This window comes from Jaculus jaculus, chromosome 6, assembly GCF_020740685.1.
Source record: "Jaculus jaculus isolate mJacJac1 chromosome 6, mJacJac1.mat.Y.cur, whole genome shotgun sequence".
NCBI classification, from domain to species: domain Eukaryota; kingdom Metazoa; phylum Chordata; class Mammalia; order Rodentia; family Dipodidae; genus Jaculus; species Jaculus jaculus.
In genome coordinates, this window is record NC_059107.1 from 70,456,846 (window position 1) to 70,476,794 (window position 19,949).

The 19,949-nt window shown below is 35.2% G+C and overlaps 1 protein-coding gene across 3 annotated transcripts in view; it reads left to right on the forward strand.

Annotated features, from left to right (window-relative positions):
- Positions 1–1,423: 1,423 nt before the first annotated feature.
- The window catches only part of Adarb2 (adenosine deaminase RNA specific B2 (inactive)), a 646,431-nt gene continuing 627,905 nt past the window's right edge, over positions 1,424–19,949 (forward strand). For all 3 annotated transcript variants that reach the window (XM_004662206.2, XM_045151500.1, XM_045151501.1), the window contains exon 1: positions 1,424–1,812. In XM_004662206.2, the coding sequence (XP_004662263.1) occupies positions 1,713–1,812 (100 nt within the window). In that variant the 5' untranslated portion in view covers positions 1,424–1,712. The remainder of the gene's footprint in view (positions 1,813–19,949) is intronic.

Sequence of the window (19,949 nt, forward strand, 5' to 3'; positions counted from 1 at the left end):
GGCTCTTAAGGAGTTGAAAAAAAAGATGTACTTATGTCAGAAACAACTATGTGTCACTTTTTTTTAAATTTAATTTATTAGTTTTCTTTTCAGCAAATACAGGCAGTTTGGTACCATTGTTTAGGCTCATCCATGATCTACTCCCTCCCATTGGACCCTCCTTGTTGATGTAAATGGGTTGTGAATTGTGGAGTTAGCCCACAGTTATTGGTACGATAAATATCTCTGTATATCATGACCCAACATGTGACTCTGACCTCATACTATGGAATTTTAGAGTGGATGTTTATCCAAACGTTATGATTGCTAATATCATGTGAGGTTTAAATACAAAATGCAATGACGATTGCTGGATTATATTCCCTCTTACATATTCTTTTAAAATTTTATTATTCTATAAGTCTAGTCTTGAAATCTAGGATATCCAAGGAAGTAGACTGCTTAAAACTATTTCAATTTGCATGCCACCTCCTCCTAAATGTTACTTTCTTTGTCTAAATTTTATATTTAGCTTTAAATTATAAATTGAAGTTTTTCTCTTCTCTCTCTTTTCCTCCCTCTCCTCCTTTGCCTTCCATGATCTCTCTCCCTCTCCTCTTTTTCTTCTTTCTTACTTTCCTCCTCCTTCCCTTTCAACCTCTCTCTTCCTTTTCTTCTCTTCCTTTCCTTCCTATGCTCTCTCCCTCCTGCCCTCCCTCAAATAAATACAATGACCCAGAAAGCCCAGTCATTCTCTGTACAATTCAAATGCAAATCCTAGCACCTGTCTTTATGCAATATTTTTCTTTTACAAAGGGAAAAGCCTTGGGATAAGAAAAGGGTGCTGTGGGTGGGGGGAACCAATCAAATAAAACAAGCAAACAGTCAACCATACAGTCTCTGAGAAATGAAATAAATACTGCCTAAAGAGGTTGTCTCTGGGGAATTGCAAATCTGAGTCCCTCTTCTGAGGAAGTGAATTTCCCACTGGGAGAGTTATTTCCCCTCCACACAATGAAAATTATCATTAACTAGTTAAAACTGCTGGGTTTGGGAACTTGGTCTATGCCTCTTTCTGAGCTTAAGGCTTAAGAAGCTTCTATACCCTAGCAAGGGTTGGCAGAGTTTACCCTCCTTAAACTTCACCCTCGAGCTTTTCCCAGATAAACCAGCCCAGCGTCTTTGTGTTTCCCTCTCAGCAACGCTCTCCTTCCACTCCATCCATCCAAAAGGGAGCTGAGTTTGCAAGCTACCAGGGGCGGCTTGGGCTGGTGTGCTGATGTCAGACTAGAAGACAGTTGTGATTGGATCTAATTAGACTTTGCAGCAGCAAATAGACGCGCTCCCTGCGTGATTAGCTTCAAAGTGACTGGTGCCAAACAACTAACCCGGGCGCAAAAGTAGCAGCCGTGCTCTGGGAGCCCAGATGAAGAGGCGAGCTCCGGGCGCTTGGGACAGCTGGGCAGCCCTCTGGCAGCTTTCTGCCCAAGGAGAAATCCAGCTTTCCAGCTCCCTCAGAGGCCTTCAGCCCAGCTGGCACCAAGTGTCAGGGAACAATTAGAGCGCGCGTTCGCTCGCTCGCCTGCCCGGTCCTAAAAAGTGAGTCTGCTCCCGGATTTGCAAAAGCAGAAACATTCGGGGCCCCGGCGGCGACAGCAGCAGCAAGAAGAGCGAAAAAGGTGAAATTGTTTAAGGACTGACTCCGCTCCGGGTCCGGCGGCTGGGATTCGGCCATGGCATCTGTCCTGGGAAGTGGCAGAGGGTCTGGAGGGCTAAGTAGTCAACTCAAATGCAAGTGCAAGAGGAGGAGGAGGAGGAGGTCGAAGAGGAAAGGTAAGAAGCTCCCCGCTGTGCGCGCGCTCTGCCTGTGCAACTCTCACGTCTCCCTGGTCCCTGCGATCTCGATCTCGGAGTCTGGTCCGTTCTCGGGAGCTTTACTTTAGGATGCTGGTGGGATGTCCACACAGAGCAGGACACTTGCGAGTTCAAATGCTTTTTTAAACAGCTTGGGGCTTCTTCAAGCAGTGAGGAAGCTGCTGAGGGGAAGATGTTCAACCCGAGCCAATGCTAGGAGCCCCTGACTAGCGGGATGTTCGCATCTCTGGGTGCCACAGTTACCTCCATGCCAGAGGCTGGCACAGCCTTAGTCCATCTTGGAAGCCACAAGATCTCAGAGTGCCAAATAAATACTCATTTAAGCCAACATACATAAGAGACGAGGGAATGAAAGCCCTCGCGCCAACTCTTCTGATCCAAATTGTCTCAGAGGAAGTGGGCAAACCCCCTGGTAATCGCGTTCCCAGATTGGTTGGCAGTTTTTACTTAGTGAGGACTTCCGTGGTTGTGTAAACATTAAGACAGAGAAAGAGCACAGAGCTCAACCTTGGAGAAATAAGCAGAAGTCATCACAGGAAAAGAAATCAGCGCTGTATCTGGTCGAGGCAACAAGAAAAGGCAATCTTGTAAACCAGGAAAGGAGAAAACGCCACCAAATGACAGGCTGCCACTGACAAACTCATGATGGGCCGGCCTTGTTACTGGTATTCTTGAAAGTCACTTGCATTGAAGTTAGTCAGTGTCACCATAAGCTTCTGCACAGGGCTTGTATAAAATTATCAATTGCTCCAATATGGTGCCTTAGAAGTGCTCTTAGTGTATGTGCATTCGACAGAATGATTAAGAAAATTATTCAAATGCTGCCTCATCTTTCTCAAAGAGGAACTTGAGGTAATGTTACCTCCATATTAGTGTGTTGGAGAAAGTTCAGACGATAATTATCTAAAGTGTGTGTGTGTGTGTGTGTGTGTGTGTTTTAAGTGAGCATAATTTCATACAAAACAGATGGAAAAGATACAACTTAAAATTATTAGATTTTCCAGTTCTCATGCAGGATGCATGGTCAGATACAATTGTGCTTGTACTTCCTCCCTAGGGCATCTTCATCTTTGTAATAGCCTAAGATAAGTTCCTGTCAGAATGCCTGCTAACTGCTCTCTCACAATCCCCAAGTCCATGATTACTCCTAATAATAGAAATTAACAATCAGCTTGAACACAGATGTCAATAGCAAACAGTCACTAAATATCATCATGCATCAAGAAGACTAGGAATAAAAAGAAGGCCGACATCTTCCTTAAGATGCTCCACAGCGTTTACTGTCAGAAAGGAGATTTTTAAATCTAGTTTAGATCTTAAATACTACGATGTATACTTCCACTTTGTTACTTGAACATATTCTCAAACTCAGTGTTGCTTCAAAGCAAATTCCAATAAAGTGACATTAATAGAAAAACATGGCTTTCAGTAACAAATAAATATAATATAACTTTAAAAGAAGCAAAACAAAACACCATCTTTACACTTTAACTGGTTCTTTTTTCCCAATAGTTTTAGTCTGTCTGCCTATCAAAAAAAAAAAAAAAAACAAGACTATAGAGTATTCTTTACAATAATGCAATATATAGATATGTAAGCTAGTGGAAATTCTTAGCTTACATCATTCATTTTACCATTAAATGTCAGGCATACTTAGTGATCATTTGTTTTGAGAGGAAATAAAAAGAAACTTGAAAGAACTTTCATTTGCTGTAAGCAACTGTGACTAGTACAATGAAATTCTTAGAGAAAATATTTGTATGTTTAGTAATTTTGACTATATCAGGTTTCTAAATTTTCATAGACAAATATTGAAGTGGAAAAGGCAATCAAGACTCATCTGCCGATTTCTTTTTTGGGTAGATTTGTACGGGGGTGACATTTTCTGTGTCACCTGCCAACAGCGACAATGGAAGGAAAGTCAAATCAAATTGTTAAATATTAACTTTTCAAGAAAAGTTAACAATATAGATATATGTGCTCAAATTAAAGGAAAAACTATGAGAAATTTTAATTATTTTCATTTTTTTTAGGAATAGGTAAGTTTAGATAGAGCCCCTTGTTGTGATGGATGCTTGATTTTCTGTTCCAAGAAGAACAATGGTGAGTCTAAATTTTGTCTTAATAATCATACATCTTTTCTAAATAGCATCAACTTGTAAGCTTATCTAAATTTAAATCCTTGCTACAATTTAAAATCCACACTGTTAAGCAATTCTAGTAAGGTTGTACTGAGTAGTAATGGAATATGCTGGCTTTTAACAGATGTTAAGGACTATTCTTATTATAAGTGAATAAATATAATTAAGACAAATGTCAATAGATTTTCCTATGATGCATGTATTTCCAGCTAGTAAAACAGACAAGCTATGTCAGAATTAGACACTTTCTGTACATAGATTTGAGGTGTGTCTTTGGTATGACACACTTTTTATGATGCTAACAATGTATGATCTGAGCTAATACATTTCACTGTAGCCTAAATAATGATAACAGAATAGTTTCATTATTGTTAAATGCAATCCATCATCCCAGAAAAAAGTACTTTCATGAACAAGGTAGCACTTGGTCAAAACATCACATAGGAAATAGTACATATCATAATAATCCTAACTAAAAGAGAAAGAAAAATAAGTCACAGAATACAACTTTCAGGGATTAATTAGCAGGAGCATGCAATTTTCTCTAAGCTAAACTTTAAAAAAATATTCCTAGAATAAATCTCCCCACCCACCAATCTCACTTTTGTTGTTTTCTTGGGAATTCATATGATTTCTCTGCTTGCTTTTCATATGCCATTTTTTGTTAGGGTTTTCTTTTAGAAATTATTTGTGAATGATTTCATTTTCTATAAAAAAGAGAAGTGTGGAGTCCTAAAGAAAAGCAACTAAAATTACACTGAGATGAGCAAAACATCTCTGTGACAAAGCAATGCCTACATCCATTTAACATGTTAGACACATCAGTTTTACCTATTTCATTTAGAGCCTTTCAGAAAACACTAATACTTGTAACTACCTACACTTTAATTGTGTACATACAGAATGAAGTGATTGCACTTTAATTTATAATTCTTCATAGAATTAAACATGATGATCATAAACAACTTCATTATTATGTGGTTATAAAGGATAGTGCTTTTAAAAGAAAATACTACTGATAAAGATTTAAGGTTTTTTTTTTTTTTATTAGCATCAGCTCAGTCAGATAGTCTAACCAGAAGAACTCATCAAAGAATGGTATAACACATAGAAATAAATTACTTGAAATGTATCAATTACTCTCTAGAACATAAAAAAATCAGGAAAATATGTATAAGGAATCTTATAAATAAATTTTTTATTACTGAAATGGCAAGTATTTTCCATTTTGCATATCTTTTTCTGCCTTTTCCCAAAAAGATGCTATACATTGGCATAAAATACAATTATTAAATGAAATATTTTAATATCTAATCCATGACTTCATATAGTGAATAAAATAAACGAAGTTTCTTGAAATAAAACAAATACCACCTTCAAAACAAACATGTTTGGAAATAGTCTTGGAGCTGATATACATGTAGTGGTTTTTGCAAGGTAAATTAAAGGAAATTATTTTAAGGGAATTACATTCCTCCCTACACTAGGAAGGAAAACGAATTTGGGAAGTATCACAAATGCTACGTAAACAATCCTTTGGTAAGTTGAAATTTAGCATTCTTACAAGACATGTCTTTCTTTGTGTGATTTGATAAACAGAAGAAGTTAAGAAATTTCAGTGTTTTTCTGTGGTGGCTGATTATTATAAGCAGCTTTAGAGAACTGAAAATGAATTTTGGAAGCAACAACACAAGGTAGCTCTGTAAAAGTCAAATGATGAGTCTCGGGAAGGTAGCAGAGTATGGAGCAGGCTGCTCAACATTGCGAAATGCAAATAAAAAGTTGGCAAAAGAAACAGAATAAGTGGAGCAGATGGATGGCAGACACTGACTTGTGAAATGAAATTCCATGAAAAATTAATGAAATAGAAAGATTTTGCTCTGGACGAGGGGACAACAGCAGGCAGTGTTGGTCTCCATCCCCTGCAATACCTTCTTAATCCCTGACATTGTCACTCTGGCTGGTGAGAGAACACAGCCATCTATACCAACAGCTCTTATCTCACTTGCTGACAGCTCAAGAGGAAGGACTGGATATAGTGATAAAATCAAATTGATTAAAACAACCATTAGCCAGCATCTAATTGTGTGAACCTTTTATTTTTGTGATTCATCTCCTTTTAAAATTTATTAGTGCCTCTGGTTTCTGGTGACCAATGTAATAACAGTAATTTAAAATTGCTTCAAGGCCATTAGGTATGATGAGTGAACTTAAATTTAGAATAAAAATACAAGACTCATGTACTCATATCTAAATTGTAACAATTGGATTGTTATAGAAAAGTCATCCCAGAAGAGTGTTAAATAAGGAAACACAAGGTAGATTTTAATTTTTGAGGCATGGAAAAGTTACTTGTGCTCTGAAATCGCTGAGTATTTAATTTTAAAGCTGTTTGTATAAGTAAATGTTATATATATAGATGAACATATTACTGTGTACATGTGTGCATGTATGTAGTAAAAACACATGAAACTGTTTTGTACATACATAGTTCATTTTCTAAAATGTAACCAGAACATTTTCTAAAATGTAACCAGAACAGTTTTAAACAACCCAGAAAATTGAAAAGTAATTATACTTCTCTGGTTTTTAATTTTAAAATATTATTTTGATATAGGTATTGCTATGACAATTTGCATCATAATAACTTAAAACAAGGTTAATGAAAGAATAGGTTTCCATACCCTAATCAAGATTTTACAATCACTTAGGCAATTTGAAAATGAGAAAAGACAATTGCCAAGTGAGTTATAAAAGGCATGAATGTCCTCTACAAAACAACCCAACTACTGAACAAGAACTTTCTTTCTGTGCGATTATATGATAGCACAAAAAAAAAAAAAAAATTGAAAAGAAAAAGCTGCAAACAACGCAGCACTGTGCACTGGCTAATGCTGTCACAATCCTGATTCATGCTGATGTATATTTGTAGGTAGAATGAATCTAATTGAACCTTGATTTTTATAATTAAATGCTTTTCTTCACTCTAATAAATATATACTGTAAATAATTTATTAAGCAAAGATAACAGTTTATTCCTAGTTATTAATGTATTATAGCTTATTTATTAATGTACTAATATCAAATAAAGAGACATGATTTTGAAAGATGAAAAGTCCCTTTTAATTTTCATACCACATAAATTGTTATGCTCTTGAGAGATCTTAGAAACCAGAAACATACCTCTAAACATTTATAAACTTACAGTGAGAACTATTTCTCTACTTGTATCTCTTACTACCTTGATGCAAAGACATCCTTGTTCGGTCATGAAAGTTCAGGTTCTATTTTCTTTTAAATTTTGTTTAGAATGACTGAAAGTCAGGGGCAATTACACCTGGTTTCTTGGCTGAATTTTTGTAAGTAATTTTTCTAAGTAATGTGACAGGAGTGAATTCAGTTGCCCAACAATCATGACCAAGGATTAACTACTTTGAAACTGATTTGTATGGTTTTTAAGAGGACTTTAATTTCTTTAAAATAAATTGACCACTTGCAAATACAGTGGACTTTTTCTGAAGAATAATAGATATTTTTGAAAATAAAGAGTTAATTCAAACCACCTGGGTGGCTCTTCTGCATATATGTATATGTATATGTATATGTATATGTATATGTGTATATATATATATGAGATGTTTAATTATATTTTATTCTAGTTATACATATTGAGTATGAAGAACAGCATAGTAATTATATTTTCTCTTATTGATGGGGACTGAATATAATTAGTATCTGCTTTCTGGTTAGAAAATGGCCAGTAAAGATACCACTCCTTTTGTGCTATAAAATACACATTTATTAAAATTCATTATGATCAGATTTAAATTATGACAATTTCTGACAGTTAATACTAATTTTTGATCTCAGAAATAGCAACCAATTCATATTAATCTTATGTTTATATAAAGGAGATGATATTATACTTAGTTAAGAAATGCTATTTAATAAATGAAGCATTTCAATAAACAAAGAAAAGTAGTATTTGTGTTTAAAATCAAAGAATACTACAATATAAATACATAAGTAACCTTAGAGTATAAGTTAATTTTATTTAGATGTTTTAAGAGGTGAAAATTGAAAGCTTTTTTGAGCCAGCTACACTAAAAATTATGAGATTGAGGGTGACTTCACTGGTCCGATTCCAGTGTACAGGTCAATTAGAATTGTCATGTTTGTCTAACTACTAATTTCGTTTTAACATGAATATGCACCCTAGCTGAAGCTTCTCTATACAATATGAAGATAAGAAAGAAAAATCCAGTAATGTGAATGCAAATGTGGAATAGAGCAGGCATTATTTTTAGTGTATTTGTTTCCTTAACATCATCACTCCAATGTAGTTATAAGCATTCCACTGGACATTTTAAAATCCGTGTCAGCCAAGAACTCATTCATGTCACACACCAAGGTCTCTTTCAGCAGCAGTTGTTTTGCCATTCATAATAATAAGAAACTAATACTGATTGGAATATATTCATCAACTCTCCTGAGTTCTCACATATGTAGAGTGAATCTTAGGTCTAAATGATAGCGTAGCACTTTTAAATAAATTTGCACATAATGGAAACTATTCCTTCAAATACCTTACCCACAAAATGTGCTTTGGAGAATTTTGTACATTTAACTAATCTTTTCTGCTCCATTTATTTGAGATGAAATCTTTGATTCTTGTTTCCTCCTGCCTCATCATTTTCTAATGTACTACATGATTTCTCAAATATGCTTTCTCAAATGCGGTATTAAAATAGGACAGGGGTGTGGGCACTCAGTTCTTTTCATTATTCGTTAGTGGGAAATGCTAAATCACTTAAAACCCTTCTTACAGTTAAAAAGAAACCAAAATTGAGACGCAAATATTTCTACAAAGCAAGACTTAGGACTCATGATAAGCTTGTGAAGAGTATGTGCCTATGACCCTCATCATTGTTTTAAAGAGATTGTGCTAGTCAAAACCCAAAAGAACTACACACTTTACTTATTTTCAAGCAAAAATGTAATATTTCCTAAAAGTTTAATTGCATTTAGAAGAATGTAATTAAATAAACATGACAGAAATGTCATCAAAATAGATTTTGACCTCCTCCAAACCCCAAATCTGGCTGGGTTCACTCATCCCTGTCTATAACAGATGCTGCACTCACATCCTCGCATCAGGCTTGTGCTCGTGAAAATAGCTGTGGCCTTAAAGGAAAAAGCCCTCTTGACAGTATGTTGTGTGGTAGCCTAGGTACTGAGAAATAAATGTAAAAATGTACATGGGCTCAGGTGTTGTCTGATATGTACATTTAAAACAGACTTTGTTTTTTTAATTTGGGGAATGAACAAAAGATTGTTGAAAAGCAGTACCTTTTACTGTTCCTTGAGGTGAACAAAAAACGTTGATCACCCAACATCATTATGAGCACAAGAATATTTTATTCACATTTCAACTATAAAAACTGGATTTGAATGTAAGTTTAAAGAACTTGTCTTTATTCAAAAGCACATGGTTATAAAAGAGATTTTATTAATTTAAATAATTCTGTTTCTATTTTTATCTCTAAAAGAGAAATCATATTGTAATAGCTTTTTCTTTTTTTGCTAGATCCCTGGGGAAAAACAATAGAATATACCTAACAAAACAACAATAACAACAACAAAGAAAACACTGAGATAGTAGCATGGGAAATACAGTAACTTTGACAACCCTTAAAAGAGAGTAACTCAGAACAAATAATGTTTCTCTAAAAGTAGTGTTGATATAGGACAATATGTTACTTCAGTATGGGTTTGCCACTCTACTTTGGAGAACTTCAGAACTCATTGGAACAGTGATATACTTACTTATTAAAACTTACCATATAAAAGTTCATTTTTAAGACTAAGAACTTTAAGTGTTCATATGTTTTCATATATCAGTAGAGATTTTATTCTGCTTTTTAATTTCAGGGAAATTAAATCATGACATAGGCTTTTGTTTGTAGTTAATAAATAGAATTCAACTCATTAAATTGTGCATTTACATGCTTCTGGGTTCCTCATATATGCATGTGATATATAGTACAGGCAGACTTGTAATTTAAAATGCATAATAATTTATTGAAATACTGAATACTGAAATGTTAAAACATTCTTGTTTTTGGAACAGCAGTAGCCTAATGGGACTATTGAAATCATACACCAAAATAATCTTGGCTAGCCTTCTGAGAGCACAGATTCTTTAGATAGATTGTGGAAAGATGTCTGTGATGGTGTTTTATAATATTGAGGGAAATATTAATTCCTTAATTGTAAGCATTCTAAGGCATAATAAATTGAAATTTCACCTTGTATCTCACAAAGTGAAATAAATCTTTTTGTCTTATGCATAGATTAAAAAGTAACCCATCTTTTTACATCATAAAATAAGAAACAACAACCACATATGCACAAAAGAATTTTAGACAGAATAAAATTACTTATTTTAAAAATCTCTCTGTCGGGCTGGAGAGATGGCTTAGCTGTTAAGCGCTTGCCTGTGAAGCCTAAGGACCCAGTTTGAGGCTGGATTCACCAGGACCCACGTTAGCCAGATGCACAAGGGGGTGCATGTCTGGAGTAGTTTGCAGTGGCTGGAGGCCCTGGTGTACCCATTTTCTCTCTATATATCTGCCTCATTCTCCCTCTGTTGCTCTCAAATAAATAAATAGATACATTTAAAAATCTCTCTGTCCTTAAGCCAGATTAAAGTTTATCTCTCCTATCTTTTTTCTTATGACACTTTCAATATAACAGACACATAATGAAGTCCATAATGAAAAAAAGAAATTTAAAAGTATAAAGTAGAATTAGATCTTCCTTTTCACAAAACTGGGTACATATGTATTTCTTTTATTCTGTCAAATAAAAAGTCATGAAAATATGATCTTATTTGAACATTTTTATTTGTTCTATCATCTTAAAACATAATAACTACTTAATTAAAAGACACTGGGAAAATGTATTTCATATCTAGAATAACAAGTTCTTCAAGAAATGATCAGATCACTAAGGTAGAAGAGAATACTTTCTACTGAGATTGTGTATAGATTTTGTGAGCTATACAGCTTATAGAAGGGAGAAATCAATGGGGGGTTAGTATATTGAGATGACATCTATAAACCATCACTACGATAACAAAATCGAGAACAGATTAGACTTCATATCTTAGGTGCGTGAAACTATCTGCAAGTTTGAATGGAGACTGTTGCTATTGTCTTGCTTGTGTTTTCTCAAGGAGAGGTGTCCTGCTATGCATCTTTCCATCCCCTAAATTACATTCTGATCATCTCAGTCCATTATTAATACATATTTGTGTAGAATTAAGTCTCGAGTGTGTGCCATTTATTGATAAACAGTACTGTCTCATTTATTTTTACCACAATGTTCTTCAAATCAGAGTTTATCCATTCAAAAATTTATTGAATACCATTATTAGTCACATACTAAATGGTAAACAATAGAAGAAGCCCTTAAAATGCTTAAAGTAACCTGAAATCAAATCTATGGGTAGTTCTATCTTTTCTGTCATCTATGTGGAAGAGATAATTTAGAAAACTCCCCTTTCAGAAAGCATGGGGATCACAATTCTGTTGTTTGCCAGACTAGTCCCACAATCATTGTCAGGTTCATTTCACACTGGACTTTTACGTGTAAGAAATGAAGTGAAACCTTCAGACCCAACAAATTCAAGAGCCTGACGTACCTTTCTTGGGAAGTCAGCTCTCCTCAGAGAACCCTCCTCTTGGGAAAGGTGCCTTTGCTGCCACCCTGAGGTATACTTCACAACCTCTCTCCTTCTTGGACTTCCAGCTTAGATATTTAGTATTTCTGAAGGAAGTACATTCCTTTCTCATGGATGTGTAACTGTTTCTTCCATGTTCCTTATTAATAAAGAGTGCTTCGACTTCCTCCTCTGGAAGATTCAGGTATTGGGCAGGGTTCAGCCCCATACCCACTGCGGTTGGGTACACTGATATATGTATAACACAAACTTCTGGTTTTACCTGGCATAGAGGTGCAAGCCTTAATCCCAGAAATTGGGCGGGAGAGGTAGGAGGATACCTGTAAATTCAAGGCCAGCCTGAGACTCTGCAGTGAGTTCCAGGTCAGCCTGGGCTACCTCAAAAAAAAGAAAAAAGAAAAAAGAAAAACAGGAGGTCTGGCTTAAAGCCAAAGGAGTAACTTAAATTACATGCTCTTACTTGTAATAAAGCCAAGAAATTTTTGTTACCAAGGACAGCGGCTCTTTGCCTGAACATCCTAGAATGTAGGGTGTACACTCATCTACATAAAGCAATAGTAGAGTTCTGCTATATTATCAGAGAAGGTTCTTCTGTTCCCACATTCATTCCACACTTCAAATACAAAGTCCAATATGGAAAAGATGGCAACCACTGTCCTTTGTTTGAATCATATTAGTTTGTTATAATCTGTCTGCCTAATCTATTATCTCCTCCACCTTCTTCATAAGAACTAAGCAAGAGACATATATAAACTTAAACTCACAATGTAGCAGAAGACAAAATCCCATAGCAGCTCATACATACTTGACGTGCTCACTTTTGGCCACAGTAATCCTAGCTGCAGCAAGTATATATGGCTCTTGATTCTTATTTGTGGTTGAAAGTATTCCAAAATTTGAAAAAAACAATGAAGCTAAACTTTGAAAGTGATTAAATTGAGATCACACACTAAATTGAATGCTATATTTACATATTCATCATAAATTCACAGCGGAATTCAGGAATTAGCGCATATGACTTTTCACTGAGAAAGTGTTTTATCCCATATCCAATGTGGCTAAAAACATGGTCTTCAGCTTTTCTTGCACTTAGATTTGCTACTGCTGTTCCTGTTCCACCCGAGCCGTTCATTCAGTGATCACCAAGATGGTTTCACAGGTGTCCTTCAACCACAAAGAAATATTTTGCTGCATTAGAGTCCTTTATTTATCTTGAGTGTGAGTAGAGATGTATGTGGTTGATATGAAGTGTGTGTGTGTGTGTGTGTGCGCACGCACATGTATGCCACAGTACACATGAGAATATCCGAGGACAATTTCTGGAGTTCTTTCACTTAGTTTGCTGTGGAATGTTTTATTATTTTACTGCTATATTTTCAGGGATAACTGGCTTGTAAGATTTTGGAATCTACTGTCTCCATATACCCTCTCATCCTAGGTACACTGGGATTATGAATGTATGCTACCATGTCTAGTTTTACAAGTGTTCTATGAATCTGAACTCAGGTCATCAAGGCTATGCAGCAAATGCCTTTACATTCTGTTCCATCTTCTCAGCCCATTTCAGATTTCTTGTTATCAGTGTCACATAAGAGGACATGCAAAGTATTAGCTTCCATACTAAAGCATGTTCTTCCAGGGAATCATTCTGATGCTGCCCTTGGAAAGTCACTCTTTCTTTGCACTGTCCTAAGTTTATCATCTTTTTTTTCTGGTCCACAGAACCCACTGGAAATGTTCTGTGTAGATCTCTAAAGCAATGTTATGGGATTTATTGAAATATATTTTTGCCAGAAGGTATTACAATCTAGTCTTGGTTTACCTCAAAAATAACCTCTATGCTTGATAAAAGTAATAAAACATAAACAAAGAATAAGTTTGGTTTTTAATCGCAAACCATGTATCAAGTTTCTGGTCAAGATTATGTATGGTAAATTAAACTTAATTGCATTCTATTAACCACTATGAGTGTATTTCTTATGCATAGTTATGTTGAAATAAAGTTTGAAAAGCAAAAAAACAAAAAAAATGAATTGGAAAGAAATAAATTGTGAGATACATAAAAATAAAGACAAGAAATTATGTGTATCAAAACCATGGGCTGGATCATAAAATTCAGGTTATTCATAACATTGATAAAATAATAAAATAAAGCTAATGATATTAAATGTCTCTTTTATGGAAAATATTAAACTAGCCATACAGATCAACACAATCCAGAGAACCAACATTCTAAAAGTCCCTTTAACTTAATTCTTTATTCTCATGGAAATTCACTGAATTACTGAAATATAAATTATTGACATCACTGAGGATGTCCAATACAACCTACTTCTCACTTGATCCATAAGCAGCATGAACTGAAACATCTAATATTTATCTAACACCTATACTGTACAAAGATTAGGATACATTCCAAATGATGCTGTCTGGTAGTGACCCTTGTTTTACAGATTGCTGAAGAGATTAAGACATGTGCTGAGGTCACAAATCCAGGAAGCACCCACATCAGGCATCATGGCTGCCTTGAGTCTGTTTGATAAGACTGTTGTTCAACAGAAGTTGTACTGCCACCTTCCTCGGTTAAATACTGCTCTTACACAAAGGATTAAAGTGGCAAGAGTTTTAATATGAAACTTACAAACAAATGACTTCTTTTATGACTCTATAGGATCTCTACTTTTGTCAAGGCCCCAATATACTACTGATATCCCTAGAATAAGGACCACCTTTCAACTTATTGTTACTGTCCCATGGCCCTCATCAGATCTTCTTGGTGCTATGCAGAGATGGAAGCTTAGTGGGTTTATTTCTTATTATGATAGTATTTTTCAATACAACAGGGGACAAGACTGTCTGTCTGTCTGTCTATCTATCATCTATCTATCTATCTATCTATCTATCTATCTATCTATCTATCTATCTATCTATCTATATTTTGTTTTCCAGAGTTAGGGACTCCCTCTGGCCCACGCTGAGCTGGAATTCACTATGCAGTCTCAGGGTAGCCTCAAACTCACAGCAATCCTCCTACGTCTCTGCCTCCCAACTGCTGGGATTAAAGGTATGCACCACCACACCCAGCCACAATAAGCTTTGGGGATTAGAAAAATTAACTAGCCAGTAATTATATACCTTGTGGTTCTCCATGGACTAGGCACAAAAGCTAGAGCAAAAAGAGCATGATTCTGGTGAAAAAATTATAGAATCAAATGTTTTTTATCCTACGCCACATGTTGATCCACTCTAAAGTCTAGAAGTGCCTCTCTACTATACCACTTTCCTTATCTACAAAACACAACAGTATTTGAATTTTAAGATTGTGATGTAATCATGTGACCTTATAACCTCCTTAAACATTCTGTCTTAAAACACAATCATCTCCTGGGTATTTTTCAGTCCATAGAAGATATAATATCACAGTTCTATTCACTTTGGGGCCATTTCCTGAAAATCAAAGTCTACATTTATGGTATATGTACCTTTTTCCAGGAATATTATCTTTACTTCAATAAAGGCCATAAGATTTATAAATTCCATTGATATCATTATAAAATCTCTTATAGATAAGCCATAGTATCTCCCAGGGATATGAAATAGATGTAGAGTTGAACTAACATTTTATTTGATTAAGTAATACCCAGAACATTTCCTTGATTATTCTGTCATAACTATTGCTACCCAATAGGCTGTTGTATGCCTGTGTGAACTTCGTTGTATCCTCTTTTCATTCGTCCCTTCTATGGCTTCTCTGAACATGCATGTTATTTTTTAGGTAAAAGTAGTGGGAATTATCAAGGTCATAACAAAAGTTATCATCCACACTAAAAGAAAGATAATATTATGTCTCCCACTGAGAGCTTTTTCAACCACAGTAGGATCATTATTACATATTTCTTACTTTTCAAAGAAATGATTAATGAAGCAAAACCTCAAGAATAGGGGTAGTAACTTCAGAAAGAAAGATGCTAAATGAGCAGAATGACATGTCTTTTGAGCTTTAATCAGATATGCTCGGCTTAAGAAGACACTGGTGTGGAATGGAAGACATAGGTACAAAAGGCCACCAAAATAGCATAGGTCTCTAGAAAGATGAGCTGTCATTTCAAGAATATGCAAAATGTAGGAATAATCTGTGATCAGTACAGAATTAATTGTCACTTTGGGAACTGCACTGGAAGCTTGTTACCAGTGGTTGTCAAGGTAATAACATAGACACATAATGCAAAGGAAGTTCAAAGGAGAGTTTTGTGGTTTTATTTCCAAGATGATACTGAAGAGATGGCAACAAGTTCATGATGTTTTACCAGTCTTGTGTGAATGCACTTATGTGCATATGCTTGTGTGCATGTCTATATGTCCATGTGAGTATGCACATATATCTTATGTAGACTTTTCACTCTATCTTGCTCAAGTGGCCTCATTAATGCATTTTTATGATTTTAAATTCAGGGAAACATTAAAAAATGTTAATCTAAACTCACATATGCAAACTTCCTTTTCAAATATTTCTACAATAGCTACGTTAAATTACAATATCAGAATTAATTATGGTAGATTTAAAGTACACCATGAATTAAAATTAGAGTTAAGAAGTGTTCAATCCCACTGTAAACAGGCCTCCATTCTAAGGAGGTATAAAAATGACACAACATATACAAAGCATATACACAGTCAGTATAAATGAACCCAATGCTAGAATATGCAAATCTGCTAATAGTTTTTCATGGAAATAAAGTATGCTATTTATTCAGCAAAACTCTGGAACCAAACTTGAATACTAGAAAGTGTATTTATCAAAATCAAATAAGCTTTTCTGTTTATCATGTATCTAAATGTATAGGGAATGTATTATCTTGCATGTGAATATGTGTGCTTGCACACAGTATATTATTTCATCTACTATTATGCATACACAACAAGCTTAATGATTCTCAGTGAACTTACCCAATCACAGAACAAAAATCACCACATAGTCTCACTCATCTACAATTTCTTAGATTTAGTTTATTCTGATTGAATGCTAACAAAGTCAAAATCAAATTCAAGCCCCTAGCAAACATATGCAGGCAAACATACATTCCCTGTCTCAAATATAGTAACTATATGAATGCGAAAATTACAAAAATAAATTCAGCTCCAGAATAGCCAGAGACATTTGAACTCATTGTATTGTAACTGATCCTCAATATATCAATCTATAAACGTTAAATCGCTGAGATCCTCCTCAGAAAATCCACAGTGCACCCACCAGATAAGAAAGGGATATTCACTACTGAGTAGTGCAACTCTATTATGTACAAATTGACTGAAATGATGCTTTCCATCTGTTCAAATTGTATTTATAAAGACATTTTACATAAAAACCCACAGGTAGGATTTCTAAGTTAATTTTTTTAGTGGCATTTTATTTATGAATATCATCTCTAACCTCCAAAAATGGAAATTTGAGGGATCTTCATGCTACTGAACTTACATAAGGAGAAAAAGATGAGTTCTGCAGATCCTTATAATGGTCATTTATGGAGCAATGGGAGCCTTTAGACCAATAGCTGGGTAATAAGGGAAATTACATAAACCTGAGACCCAGAACTCAGTCTAATATACAGGCATGATTCCACCAGTGCCATACATTGTCCAAGGTTACACAGGGCAGTCTGTATGTCTGGCTTCCAGTGGCTTTTGTTAGTGTCTCTGCCGCTGTCATAATGATGAATAAAATTCTTCTGCCTGTACCTCTTGGTTTCTGCAGAACACTGTTTTCAGAAACCCATTGGGTATTCAAGTTCCTTATATAATGTGTCATAGAATTTGCTTGGAACATATGTATATCCTCTTTTTCACTTTAAATCTTGTCCAGGTTACTTCTAATACCTAGTGTGATGTAAATTTTTAAGTAACTTTTATAGTGTATAAATTAAGCAAAAATAGCAAAATGGCTTGTATATTAAGTAAAGATGTAATTTATTTAATTTATTTATTTATTCTTGTTTCTTCTGAGGTAGGGTATTGCTTATAGGCCATGCTGATCTGGAACTCACTTGTTTTTTGGTTTCTCAATGTAGGGTATTCACTATGTAGTCTCAGGGTGGCCTTGAACTCACTGCAATCCTTCTACCTCTGCCTCCTGAGTGCTGGGATTAAAGGTGTGAGCCACTATGCCTGGCTATTTTTTGTTTTTTGTTTTTTGATTTTTGTGTTTTCTTTTTTTGTTTTTTTTTTTGAGGTTGGATTTTATTCAAGCTCAGGGTGACCTATAATTCACTATGTAGTCTTTCAGAGTAACCTCAAACTCATGGCAATCTTCCTACCTCTACCTTCCAAGAGTTAGGATTGAAGGCATGCTCCACCACACCTGGCTGTCACTCTGTACTCCCAGGATGGTTTCAGATTCTCAGTAATCCTCCTACCTCTGCTTCCCAAGTGCTAGGATTAAAGGAGTATGCCATCATACTGGCCTAAAATGTGATTTTTTAAAACATTTTTAAATTCATGGATTTAGGACCCATGAATATGAAGGACTGATATATGTCAAATTCCTGACTATGTAAAATCCCAGAACACTTCAACAGAAGCTATTTCTGAGCTGTATACTTAAAATTCATTTGTGTGTGTGTGTGTACATTTCATTGACTATAGGCCCACAAAACCAGGTTATTTATTACAAATATAGTCTTTCCATGTAGAACATTCACAGGGAAATTTTAAAAGTATGTTGACAATAAGTTCATTAAAAGTCTGCTATTGAGTACTTCCCATTATGAACTAATTTCTATCACCATGAAAATTTTGGTCTTATACTGAGATAAACAGTAAATTTTCACTCGTTGAAATATTTGGGTTCATTTTCTTTAAAATGTTTTTAAAAGAGATTTTTAAAATGATAATGAGTTACTATTTCTCCTGATATCATTGAGGTCATTCTTTCTGCTGACATATTTTCAATTTGAGGAAGGCAAAAATCATAGACTTGGAAATTAGGTTTGTAATTAAACTCTTCCTTCATTCAAATAAGTGCTGATTTTCTTCAGTTATGTTAATTGAGGTCTTTATTTGTAAAGTCTTGCAATTAGATTAAGTGTTTAGAATCATTTTTATCAAATCTTTAAAAATTACTTTTTGTATATGTGTGTATGTGTGTGTGTGTGTGTGCATTTATGTGTGCACATGTTACAATGTTACAGCTCATGTGTACAGGTCAGAGGCCCACTTTGAGGTGCCTATGGTTTGCCTTCTTTGAGACAGAGTCAATTGCAGCTACAAACCAACTGTCAGACTGCAAACAAGCAAATGTCACACCAGCAGGCCCATAAGCTTTAGGTTCTCCTGGCTCCCTCTCTCACTGTTGGAGGTACATTGGGAACACACATGCATGCATCAGGTTTTATATGTATGCTAAGGAAATGAACCTGGGCCAGCAGGCCTTGAAAGTCATTGTCTTTAACTACTAAGCAATCTCCTCAGCCCTCAAGTCATTTTTATCAGTGGAAAATATCCAACTGATGGTGTTTAATGCATATTCACATGAGGGAAAATGATGGATGCCTTAGGTTCTGATGATCATCCAAACAAAAGTAGCCATGCTGAACAAATTCATCCAAGACACCACACACACATATAAACTAACAAACCAGTGATAGTTATACTGGTCATTTATGTCTATTGTTACATTGCCCTTCTATTTCATTAGTATATTAGTTGCTCTCCTAGAGTTAACCTTCTGTGAAATGTCCACTTTGACCAACTGTTTTGTAGCAGAGCTGTCCTGTGTCCAGGTTGCACTAGGTCTTACAAACATACACTTTCAGAATGAAACTTACTAGAAATCATTCCCCATTTTACTTGCAAAGATCCAGACTTGACAAGAAGTTATGGATAACATGCCCCATAACTTACAAAATGGTACTAACTGTATTGAGAATTTACTTTTCTCTTTCCCATGATAAAATTCCTGAAATAAGCAACTTAATGGAGGAAGAATTTATTTTGGCTGGCAGTTAAGGGAAAACAGTTCCTCACAGTGGCAAAGGTATGGAGGAGAAACTGGACATTGCCTAGAGTGGAGGGAAGCTATGTGCTCATATTTCAGTGAACCAGGAAGCAGAGAAAGGAGAATTCCAGTGCCTGGCTTGCTTTCTCATTTTTATTCAATCATGGATCTCAGGGCATAGAAGATGTGGCCATATGGAGGACAGGTCTTCCCTCTCAGT